Source organism: Coregonus lavaretus (genome assembly GCF_964263955.1).
Source record: "Coregonus lavaretus genome assembly, chromosome: 25".
Taxonomy (NCBI): domain Eukaryota; kingdom Metazoa; phylum Chordata; class Actinopteri; order Salmoniformes; family Salmonidae; genus Coregonus; species Coregonus lavaretus.
In genome coordinates, this window is record NC_140012.1 from 30,175,404 (window position 1) to 30,188,253 (window position 12,850).

The 12,850-nt window shown below is 41.3% G+C and overlaps 1 protein-coding gene across 2 annotated transcripts in view; it reads right to left on the bottom strand.

Moving 5' to 3' along the window:
• pgbd5 (piggyBac transposable element derived 5) overlaps positions 1 to 12,850 on the bottom strand; it is a 65,993-nt gene that overhangs the window by 13,289 nt on the left and 39,854 nt on the right. Inside the window, exons 6-7 of one of the 2 annotated variants that reach the window (XM_084142076.1) lie at positions 10,622 to 10,727; positions 5,833 to 6,029 (exon numbers count right to left, since the gene is read on the bottom strand). In XM_084142076.1, coding sequence (XP_083998202.1) covers positions 5,834 to 6,029; positions 10,622 to 10,727 — 302 coding nt within the window. In that variant the 3' untranslated portion in view covers position 5,833. Of the gene's footprint in view, positions 1 to 4,417; positions 6,030 to 10,621; positions 10,728 to 12,850 lie in introns of those variants that run through there. The other variant, XM_084142075.1, reaches the window with a different exon arrangement.

Sequence of the window (12,850 nt, forward strand, 5' to 3'; positions counted from 1 at the left end):
TGTCTATCAATATAACAATTCAGAACAAAATAGCATTGTTATGAGCAACATTAACATACTTATGGCATGTCAGAGAATCTTTCAGACAGTGATCAGTGCACAGAACTAGTGATCTCACACAAACATACACAAGAATGACAATGTTTTTTGGGGAAAGATAAAAGGTGAAAAATCACAATCATGTGTCTTACCTATAAGTGAAGACTCTGATAGAACTATAATCATATATACAGTACCTTCTAATCTGTACACAAAAACAAAACAAATGTGCCTCAATAGCCTATGCACATGATATATTTAGGTAAATATTCATAACGCTTTTAGAATATAATTCACTTTCATTGGCTTGTAGTATTCATCATCTTAGTGTACTTTTGTTGATCAGCAATATCCCCATTAAATCATTCCTGCATAAATATTGTAGCACATGGTTGCAGAAGTCAGCACTCATTAGACAATAATTTCCCTTTCTATTAAAAATTGATTTCCTGCTTCTTCATAGAATGGTCGAGCTCTCAATAATTAGAAAGGAAACATAGGCGATACCAATGAAACAGGATTAAACCTTCAGTATTCTGCGACAACACAGATTTACACAATAGTTAGAGTGTCAAAGTGCGTCATTAACGCATCTATTTTCTGGGGAAGCATTTAGTACCACCATTAATTAAACATCAATAGACCGTTATTGAATCGCTTTAAAGTGCAGGACCATCGAAAGTGCATGAGTAGTGCCCTAGCTAGGACAACTCTGCCTCAGTAGTACAAATCTCTCAAACACTTCACACATCAATAACACAGTCACAGTGGCAAGGAGTGGACAAGCACGAATGTATGTCATCGGCCAAGGGATAAAACAGGCCTTTGTGTGTGGACTTTGGAATTGCACACAGTTGAAAACGTTTTGTACAAAGCTTTGATTTCACATGTACACTGACATTACATTCTCTATTGGCCAAAAATACATTATTAATCCACGGTGACATTCACTTCACTAACTTAAACAGCTCAACATACAGCACAGTGGGGTACTATTCTGTCCCCACACAAGAGGCAAGACCACACCCTCACAAAGTCATTATGGCAGATCAGGAGGATCCAATAGGAGGATCCATTCTCCGAAGCCCATTTGGAAGGAATGACATTGACAAACTTCTGTGGGTCTGGTGTTTTCTTCTGTCCATCTTTTAGTGACATCATTGGAGCGAGATAGTCATTGGCTGACGGTACGTAATGTTTCATTTAAACTCAACTTACATACTGTATAGATCAACTTCCAGGGAATGTGCGGTGGGTGTGACTACAGTACATTAGGCCTATATGATGATGTGGGCCACACTGGCATAACTCATGTGGAGAAAAGCTCTTAGCACCCCAGCTGAGCCAGAGGCCCAATTCATCATACATCATCAGATTAACTGAACTGGAAACAGTCCATGTCTGTGTGGTCTGTCAGTGAGTGAGGGTTTGGCTGTAGACATTTCAGATATGGTTGTGGACGGTTCAGAGTGTTTATCTAGAGTTGACCTGAACTGACCCCTGCAGCTCTTGATTATCCAAGACTACGCCACATGGAGACGATCGTCATGTTGTACAGTAACAGTAGGCTTCATCCAAATAAACGTTCATGTGGCCATCATTGGCAAGAACTGGTATAATTTATATAATCAAACCTTCCCTTTGCTGTCTGAAAACCTGACCACAAGTCACACCATCCAGAATGTCCAATGATGTTGCAAATACACAGCGATTGACCCATTGGCTGAGAATAGGGACTGCCAGTCATATGATCTGATGACCTGTTGCATAGTTCCTATTGACTGAGATATGGAGTTAGAGTACAGTAAGCATTACCCTGGTAAGCAGGAGATTTCCCATTCCAGGTATTAACCATCTGCAGGATAACAAGTGCTCTGGAAGGGGGATAGTAATGAAATGTAGTGCAGACTACTACTCCATATTTAATTTAAACATAATGGAAGGATCCTGGGCTTGCTCACACACACACACTCACACTCACACTCACACTCACACTCACACTCACACTCACACTCACACTCACACTCACACTCACACTCACACTCACACTCACACTCACACTCACACTCACACACACACACACACACACACACACACACACACACACACACACACACACACACACACACACACACACACACACACACACACACACACACACACACACACACACACACACAACCGTTCAAAAGTTTGGGTTCACTTAGAAATGTCCTTGTTTTCCATGAAAACATACATGAAATGAGTTTGAATAGGAAATATAGCAAAATGAATAGGAAATGTAGTCATTGACAAGGTTAGAAATAATGATTTTTAATTGAAATAATAATTGTGTCCTTCAAACTTTGCTTTCGTCAAATCCTCCATTTGCAGCAATTACAGCCTTGCAGACCTTTGGCATTCTAGTTGTCAATTTGTTGAGGTAATCTGAAGAGTTTCACCCCATGCTTCCTGAAGCACCTCCCACAAGTTGGATTGGCTTGATGGGCACTTCTTACGTACCATACGGTCAAGCTGCTCCCACAAAAGAGCAATAGGGTTGAGATCCGGTGACTGTGCTGGCCACTCCATTATAGACAGAATACCAGCTGACTGCTTCTTCCCTAAATAGTTATTGCATAGTTTGGAGCTGTGCTTTGGGTCATTGTCCTGTTGTAGGAGGAAATTGGCTCCAATCACGCGCCGTCCACAGGGTATGGCATGGCGTTGCAAAATGGAGTGATAGCCTTCCTTCTTCAAGATCCCTTTTACCCTGTACATATCTCCCACTTTACCACCACCAAAGCACCCCCAGATCATCACATTGCCTCCACCATGCTTGACAAATGGCATCAACCACTCCTCCAGCATCTTTTCATTTGGTCTGCGTCTCACAAATGTTCTTCTTTGTGATCCGAACACCTCAAACTTTGATTAGTCTGTCCATAACACTTTTTTCCAATCTTCCTATGTCCAATGTCTGTGTTCTTTTGCCCATCTTAATCTCTTCTTTTTATTGGCCAGTCTGAAATATGGCTTTTTCTTTGCAACTCTGCCTAGAAGGTCAGCATCCCGGAGTCGCCTCTTCACTGTTGACGTTGAGACTGCTGTTTTGCGGGTACTATTTAATGAAGCTGCCAGTTGAGGACCTGTGAGGCGTCTGTTTCTTAAACTAGACACTCTAATGTATTTGTCCTCTTGCTCAGTTGTGCACCGGGGCCTCCCACTACTCTTTCTATTCTGGTTAAAGCCAGTTTGCGCTGTTCTGTGAAAGGAGTAGTACACAGCCTTGTACGAGATCTTCAGTTTCTTGGCAATTTCTCACATGGAATAGCCTTCATTTCTCAGAACAAGAATAGACTGATGAGTTTCAGAATAAAGTTATTTGTTTCTGGCCATTTTGAGCCTGTAATCAAACCCACAATTGCTGATGCTCCAGATATTCAACTAGTCTCAAGAAGGGCTGTTTTATTGCTTCTTTAATCAGCACAACAGTTTTCAGCTGTGCTAATATAATTGCAAAAGGGTTTTCTAATGATAAATTAGCCTTTTAAAATGATAAACTTGGATTAGCAAACACAACGTGCCATTGGAACACAGGACTGATGGTTGCTGATAATGGGCCTCTGTACGCCTATGTAGATATTCCATTAGAATAGCTTTTCTTTCGAAAACAACAAAATGTCTAAGTGACTCCAAACTTTTGAACTGTAGTGTATATATTTGGACACATTTACTCATTCAAGGGTTTTTTCGTTATATTTACTATTTTCTACATTGTAGAATAATAGTGAAGACATCAAAACTATGAAATAACACATTTGGAATCATGTAGTAAGCAAAAAAGTGTTAAACAAATCAAAATATATGTTATATTTGAGATTCTTCAATAGCCACAGGAAAGGAAGACCCAGAGTTACCTCTGCTGCAGAGGATAAGTTCATTAAAATAACTGCACCTCAGATTGCAGCCCAAATAAATGCTTCACAGAGTTCAAGTAACAGTGTCACAATCGTCGTTAGATGAAGCGGACCAAGGCGCAGCGTGATATGCGTACATTCTTTATTAGTACTTAATACACGATACAAAAACAACAAAACAAACGATACGTGAAGTCCTAGGTTAAACACCAAAACAAACCTTACGGAACAAGATCCCACAATAAACAGTGCCAAACAGGCTGCCTAAGTATGGTCCCCAATCAGAGACAACAAGCTACAGCTGCCTCTGATTGGGAACCACCCTGGCCAACATAGAAATACACGAACTAGAACAAAACATAGAAAATAACACATAGAAAATCCACACCCTGGCTCAACATTTAAGAGTCCCCAGAGCCAGGGCGTGACAAACAGACACATCTCAACATCAACTGTTCAGAGGAGACTTCATGGTTGAATTGCTGCAAAGAAACCACTACTAAAGGATACCACTACGAACATGAGACTTGCTTGGGCCAAGAAACACGAGCAAAGGACATTAGACAATCTGTCCTTCGGTCTGATGAGTCCAAATTTGAGATTTTGGGTTCCAACCGCTGTGCGGAGTAGGTGTACGGATGATCTCTGCATGTGTGGTTTCCACCGTGAAGCATGGAGGAGGAAGTGTGATGGTGTGGGGGTGCTTTGCTGGTGACACTGTCAGTGATTTATTTAGAATTCAAGGCACACTTAACCAGCATGGCTACCACAGCATTCTGCAGCGATACACCATCCCATCTGGTTTGCGCTTAGTGGGACTATCATTTGTTTTTCAACAGGACAATGACCCCAAACACACCTCCAGGCTGTGTAAGGGCTTTTTTGACCAAGGAGAGTGATGGAGTGCTGCATCAGATGACCTGGCCTCCACAATCACCCAGCCTCAACCCAATTGAGATGGTTTGGAATGAGTTGGGCAGCAGAGTTAAGGAAAAGCAGCCAACAAGTGCTCAGCATATGTGGGAACTCCTTCAAGACTGTTGGAAAAGTATTCCAGGTGACTACCTCATGAAGCTGGTTGAGAGAATGCCAAATTTGTTTAACACTTTTTTGGTTACTACATGATTCCATATGTGTTATTTCATAGTTTTGATGTCTTCACTATTATTCTACAATGTAGAAAATAGTAAAAATAAAGAAAACCTCTTGAATGAGTAGGTGTGTCCAAACTTTTGACTGGTACTGGTACTGTACACACACACACACACACACACACACACACACACACACACAGTATATATATATATATATATATATAGTATTTCTGCTCAGTGGTTCAGGTCTATCTTGGAGAGAACACACCAGATGTTGCTCCATAGGTGGTCGAATAGAATCATAGATTTACATTACAGTGACATTGCACTACATGGAAGCAATGTTTAACCTGATCAAAAAAAAGAAAAGAAATCTGCACATTGAACAAGAGTACATTATCCAACTGCGTTTTTGTCATGCAGCCTGTGACACTAACAATATTGAGGCATGTGTACTGTACAATGGCTCTGCTTTGTGCCTCAGTAAAGAAACATGAATCTATAGACCGTTCCGACTCAGATATAGAGACCTGCTTCCCAGACCTGGAGGTTTGGTCCCCCAACCCATTTAACCCAGACTTGGCACTGTTAAAATAGGGTTTCATTTAAGGAGTGACCTATCCCAGTGTCTACAATTATAAAGAACAAATCTATTAGTGTTTTGGTTAGTGTGTGTTAGTGTTTTGCATGTGATGAACAGTGTGCGTTTGTGGGTACGTGTGAGACGTGTGACAGTGTGTGTGTACAGTATGTGTGTGTACAGTATGTGTGTGTGTATATTACAAAGATTATGTGGTCACCTCACTGGGTAGGAGAGCAGTCATCTAAGTCCAGTAGCTCCCTCACCAGTCTCTCTCCAAACTGTGCTCGGCTGTAGCACTTGACGTGGTAGGCATCGGACATCTTGTACAGGATATAGGCGTTGTTTATGGCGATGCTGATGGTCAGCCAGAACACCTGCTGCCATGTCTTGTTGGGCTTGTGGAAGATGAAATACCTGAGAGGAAGAAAAAAGACCAACTCTGATTGGCTATCTGGGATCTTGGAAAATTGGTTATTTGATCATACGTGTCAGATGTTGTAGTCCATCACATACCGTATTCTGACTGGATAATCTGAAATTAGACAGAGTTACGACCGAAGGAAGGGAAGACACATAGACAGATAGTTAGGAGGATATCTTGTCTCCATGACTAAGTTTGAGGCATTGGTTAGTGGTGAGGAGGAGCGATATTCAGCAAACGTTCCCGTTTCTGGCTCTCCAGATGTAATCTGCAGTCCTGCAAGCCCACAAGTGTTGTCCTCTGAGCTACAGAACACCATCTCATTACTGTCCAAACTAATTGGAGGCAGTGAGAGGTTAGAGAGGGAGAGAAGTAAAGTGCCATTCTTCCTGGTGTGTGTGTGTGTGTGATGAGCCATCCCATCTATTACTCTGCTTGTGCCCTTCATTTAAGTCTTCTATCTTTGACCAGTGTTAACATCGTTTGGCACTGTTCTCAATTTAGGACATAGAAATCTCTGGGTGGGCCCTTGACAGTAGCCAGTCTATTGCACTGTAATGAAGAAGTGTTACTTCTAGTTGATTAGGAACTCCAGATTATTAAATGCGTGTTCCACTTGATGGAATCGTAATGCAGGTGGATTTACTATGGATGTATTTACTGTCCCATGCTGAAAAGGGATTATGTTTTTCATGGTATCTTCTTATAAAATGCAAATGCAACAAGTATCGGTCACACTTCATTTGGATAGTCCAGATATTCCATCTGTAGCTGCTCTACAAATGGTCATACTATCAACAAACTATCTGTTGATAAGCAAATGCTTGCTATTGTTACGAATAGGGTTTAGAATAACGGTTAGGGTAAGGGTTAAGTTTAGGATTAAGTTTAGGGTTAGGATAAGGGTTAGGGTTAGAGCTATGGTTAGTAGATACTTAGTTGAAATGTTACTGATGCTCTATAGACTATCTACAGAGGGACTATCCAAATTGTTACCCAAATATCATTGGCATTCCAATGGATATCCAGTATTCAGCTTATCTTACCATTGCATGACTAGCTTTGTATTTGTATATGTATTTATTATGGATCCCCATTAGCTGCTGCCAAGACCAGGGGTCCAGCAAAATTAAGGCAGTTATACAATTTTAAAAACATTACAACACATTTCACAACACATTAAGTGTGTGCTCTCAGGCCAATACTCTACTACCAAATATCTACAACACAAAATCCATGTGTACGTGTGTATATTGCATATGTTATCATGTGTGTGTATGCATGACAGTCCCCACTGTTCCATGTAGTATGTCGTACTGTGTGCCTCCCATAGTCTGTTCTGGACTTGGGGACTGTGAAGAGACCTCTAGTGGCATGTCTTGTGGGGTATGCATGGATGTCCGAGCTGTGTGCCAGTAGTTCAAAACAGACAGCTCAAGGCATTCAACATGTCAATACCTCTCAGCCAATCATCAGTCATTTGTGTAAGTGCCGTACTTGTTTAATGTCCATCCCTATAATCATACTGAAAGTCTGTTGTCAATTTGTTTACTGTGAAAAAGCATTGTATCTGGTCAAACACAATTTTTCCCAAAAGTTTACTAAGGGTTGGTAACAGGCTGATTGGTCGGCTATTTGAGCCAGTAAAGGGGGCTTTACTAGTCTTAGGTAGCGGAATGACTTTTGCTTCCCTCCAGGCCTGAGAGCACACGCTTTCTAGTAGGCTTAAATTGAAGATATGGCAAATAGCCGTGGCAATATCGTCCGCTATTATCCTCAGTAATTTTCCATTCAAGTTGTCAGACCCCGGTGGCTTGTCATTGTTGATAGACAACAATAATTTGTTCACCTCTTCCACACTCACCTTACGGTATTCAAAATTACAACGCTTGTCTTTCATAATTTGGTCAGATATACTTGGATGTGTAGTGTCAGCGTTTGTTGCTGGCATGTCATGCCTAAGTTTGCTAATCTTGCCAATGAAAAAATCATTAAAGTAGTTGGCAATATCAGTGGGTTTTGTGAAGAATGAGCCATCTGATTCAATGAATGATGGAGCCGAGTTTGCCTTTTTGCCAAAAATGTCATTTAAGGTGCTCCAAAGCTTTTTACTATCATTCTTTATATAATTTATCTTTGTTTCATAGTATAGTTTCTTCTTCTTTTTATTCAGTTTAGTCACATGATTTCTCAATTTGCAGTACGTTTGCCAATCGGTTGTGCTGCCGGACTTATTTTCAAACCTTTTGCCTCATACCTCTCAACCATACCATTTTTTAATTCCTCATCAATCCAAGGGGATTTAACAGTTTTTACAGTCATTTTCGTAATGGGTGCATGCTTATTAGTAACTGGAATAAGAAATGTCATAAATGTGTCAAGTGCAGAGTCTGGTTGCTCCTCATTACACACCACAGACCAGCAAATATTATTTACATCATCAAGATAAGAATCACTACAAAACATATTGTATGACCTCTTATACCCTATATTAGGCCCAGCCTTTGGAAGTTTGGTGTCCCTAGATATGGCTACTATATTGTGATCACTACATCCAATGGATTTGGATACTCCTTTAAAGCATATTTCTGCAGTATTAGTAAAGATGTGATCAATACATGTTGATGATTTGAACAGAAACTTGTGAGATAACTGTGCAATTAAGAGTTCAAATCTCCTTCCATTATACAGTGCATTCGGAAAGTATTCAAACCCCTTGACTTTTTCCAAATGTTGTTACGTTACAGTCTTATTCTAAAATTGATTAAATCGTCTACACACAATACCCCATAATGACAAAGCAAAAACAGGTTTTTAGAAATGTTTGCAAATTTATAAAAAATAAACACCTGAAATATCTCATTTACATAAGTATTTAGACCCTTCACTCAGTACTTTGTTGAAGCACCTTTGGCAGCAATTACAGCCTTGAGTCTTCTTGGATATGACGCTACAAGCTTGTTACACCTGTATTTGGGGAGTTTCTCCCACTCTTCTCTGCAGATCCTCTCAAGCTCTGTCAGGTTGGATGGGGAGCGTCGCTGAACAGCTATTTTCAGGTCTCGCCAAAGATGTTAGATCAGGTTCAAGTCCGGGCTCTGGCTGGGCCACTCAGGGACATTCAGAGACTTGTCCCGAAGCCACTCCTGCATTGTCTTGGCTGTGTGCTTAGGGTCGTTGTCCTGTTGGAAGATAAACCTTTGCCCCAGTCAGAGGTCCTGAGCACTCTCGAGCAGGTTTTCATCAAGGATCTCTCTGTACTTTGCTCCGTTCATCTTTCCCTCGATCCTGACTAGTCTCCCAGTCCCTGCCGCTGAAAACCATCCCCACAGCATGATGCTGCCACCACCATGCTTCACCGTAGGGATTGTGCCAGGTTTCCTCCAGACGTGACGCTTGGCATTCAGGCCAAAGAGTTCAATCTTGGTTTCATCAGACCAAAGAATCTTGTTTCTCATGGTCTGAGAGTCCTTTAGGTGCCTTTTGGCAAAGTACAAGCAGGCTGTCATGTGCCTTTTACTGAAGAGTGGCTTCCGTCAATTGAATTGACCACAGGTGGACTCCAATAAAGTTGTAGAAACATCTCAAGGATGATCAATGGAAACAGGATGCACCTGAGCTCAATTTCGAGTCTCAGGGCAAAGGGTCTGAATACTTATGTAAATAAGGTATTTCTGTTTTTAATTTTTTATACATTTGCAAAAAATGCTAAAAACCTGTTTTCGCTTTGTCATTATGGGGTATTGTGTGTAGATTGATTAGGATTTTATTTTTTAAATCCATTTTAGAATAAGGCTGTAACGTAACAAAATGTGGAAAAAGGGAAGGGGTCTGAATACTTTCCGAATGCACTGTAGTGTATGGTTCTAAACAGGGCATCTGAGTTCCTGGTGTTGTCCCAGGTCATCTTTATTGCCGTCACGCTGTGCATCTCAGAAGATTGCTATATCATATCAATGTGATTCCTGAAACAATACCTTCTCCAGGTGTTGTACGGAACGCCATCCCTGGATTGAGGCTGATATGGAATGCTATAGAGTGATCCTCCTCCATTAATGTCTGGCTGTGATTGAATTATGAATTAAGGATTCACTTGAGCCTGAATTGCATGGCGAGAAGTGTGTGAGCACCCAGCTTGGGCCCAACACAGGGGGAGTCAGGCTGACTCTCTGTTTAGCAGCACAGTAGGAGGAGAGTTTAGAGCTGACACTGTCGTCGTGTCCCAATGCAGTCTGAAAGACTGAAATAAGCCACACAAAGCTGTAAACAACGGAATACTTTGCCATATTAAAATCTAACATTTGACCTACAAAAGACCAGGGGTGGAAACCCTCATGGAGAGCTACTGGGTCTGCAGGCTTTTGCTCCAACCTCTTTGTAACACAGCTGATTCAGCTAATCAATGTCCTTGTTAGCAGCTAGTAGAATCAGGTGTGCTAGCTAGGGTTGGAGAAAAAGCCTGCAAGAGGGTAGCTTATCAGGAGGAGGGTTGGCCACCCGTGTCCTATGATGATGAACATTCATATAGGCTAACACCTTTCTCCCAGGATGACAACTGACTACAATACATCCAGTATTCACTCACTTGCTGTACTTGTCGTCATACTTGCAGATGTAGCTGAGGTGTGCAGCGAAGGCCTCCACAGCCAGCGGACAGGGTATCTCACCACTTTTCCTCTTGATGATCATCCCTAGAACCCAACACATGACTCAAACAGGACTAATGGGAGCTGGGAATCAAATTTCACTGAGTAAAAAAACAAAAGTATTATGTAATCATATTTTCAGATTGCAACTCAGTGACAAAGTAAACTCAGCAAAAAAAGAAACGTCCCTTTTTCAGGACCCTGTCTTTCAAAGATACAGTGCTATGAAAAAGTATTTGCCCCCTTTCTAATTTTCTCTACTTTAGCATATTTGTGATACTGAATGTTATCAGATCTTCAACCAAAACCTTATATTAGATAAAGGGAACATAACTGGACAAATAACACAACAATTACATATTTATTTCATAAACAAAGTTATGCAACACCCAATTCCCCTGTGTGAAAAAGTAATTGCCCCCTTACACTCAATAACTGGTTGTGCCACCTTTAGCTGCAATGACTCCAACAAAATGCTTCCTGTAGTTGTTGATCAGTCTCTCACGTCACTGTGGAGGAATTTTGGCCCACTCTTCCATGCAGAACTGCTTTAACTCAGTGACGTGTGGGTTTTCAAGCATGAACTGCTCGTTTCAAGTCCTGCCACAACATCTCAATTGGGATTAGGTCTGGACTTTGACTAGGCCATTTCAAAACTTCCAATTTGTTGCTTTTTAGCAATTTTCATGTAGACTTGATTGTGTGTTTTGGATCATTGTCTTGCTGCATTACCCAGCTGCGCTTCAGCTTCAGCTCACAGACGGATGGTCTGACATTCTCCTGTAGAATTCTCTGATACAGAGCAGAATTCATGGTTCCTTCTATTAAGGCAAGTCGTCCAGGTCCTGAGGCAGCAAAGCATCCCCAAACCATCACACCACCACCACCATGCTTGACCTTTGGTATGATGTTCTTACTGTGGAATGCAGAGTTTGGTTTTCGTCAGGCATTACTGGAACCATGTCGTCCAAAAAGTTATACTTTTGAATCATCTGTCCATAGAACATTCTTCCAAGAGTCTTGATGATCATCCAGGTGCTTTTTGGCAAACTTGAGTCAACTTTTTGGACGAGATGGGTCCCATTTTCCCTTGCGAAAACCAAACTCTGCATTCCACAGTAAGAACATCATACCAAAGATCAAGCATGGTGGTGGTGGTGTGATGGTTTGGGATGCTTTGAAGACAACCTCCTCCCTCATGTGGTACCCTTCCTGCAGGCTCATCCTGGCATGACCCTCCAGCATGACAATGCCACCAGCCATACTGCTCGTTCTGTGTGTGTTCTGCCATGGCCAGCGAAGAGCCCGGATCTCAATCCCATTGAGCACGTCTGGGACCTGTTGGATCGGAGGGTGAGGGCTAGGGCCATTCTCCCCAGAAATGTCTGGGAACTTGCAGGTGCCTTGGTGAAAGAGTGGGGTAACATCTCACATCAAGAACTGGCAAATCTGGTGCAGTCCATGAGGAGGAGATGCACTGCAGTACTTAATGCAGCTGGTGGCCACACCAGAAACGGACTGTTACTTTTTATTTTAACCCCCCCTTTGTTCAGGGACATATTATTTCATTTCTGTTAGTCACATGTCTGTGGAACTTGTTCAGTTTATGTCTCAGTTGTTGAATCTTGTTATGTTCATACAAATATTAACACATGTTAAGTTTGCTGAAAATAAACGCAGTTGACAGTGAGAGGACGTTTCTTTTTTTGCTGAGTTTATAATACAATTAAAATTTAGGCATATAATCTTGCACATAACAGTAAAATAAAGCCTATTTGTAACTGGATAAAGAGTGCAGTTGCGATGCTGTAAATAACTAGACTGAATGCCTCAAAATCTCATAATTATGGTTTCTCACTATAGTTTCAAAATAACCAATATATTCTGCGGAAAATACCTTGCTCTCTAACAAGCCAAATATGACTGCGTGCTTACTAGTGTAGCTAGGATAAACACCTTTTATAAAGTATCAACCTAATACCTAAATTAAACAGATTATGGATGTACCACATGAAAAATAGATGAACATGAGGAGTTGTAATTATGGAGGTAGCTGCGAGGGAACGAGTCTAGTAGTCACCTGGATCACATATGAAAAATTAGCTGGTCTTTGATATGGTTTTCTTGACTGAACCTCCATCTGTCGCTGACTCGCTTCCACTAAAATG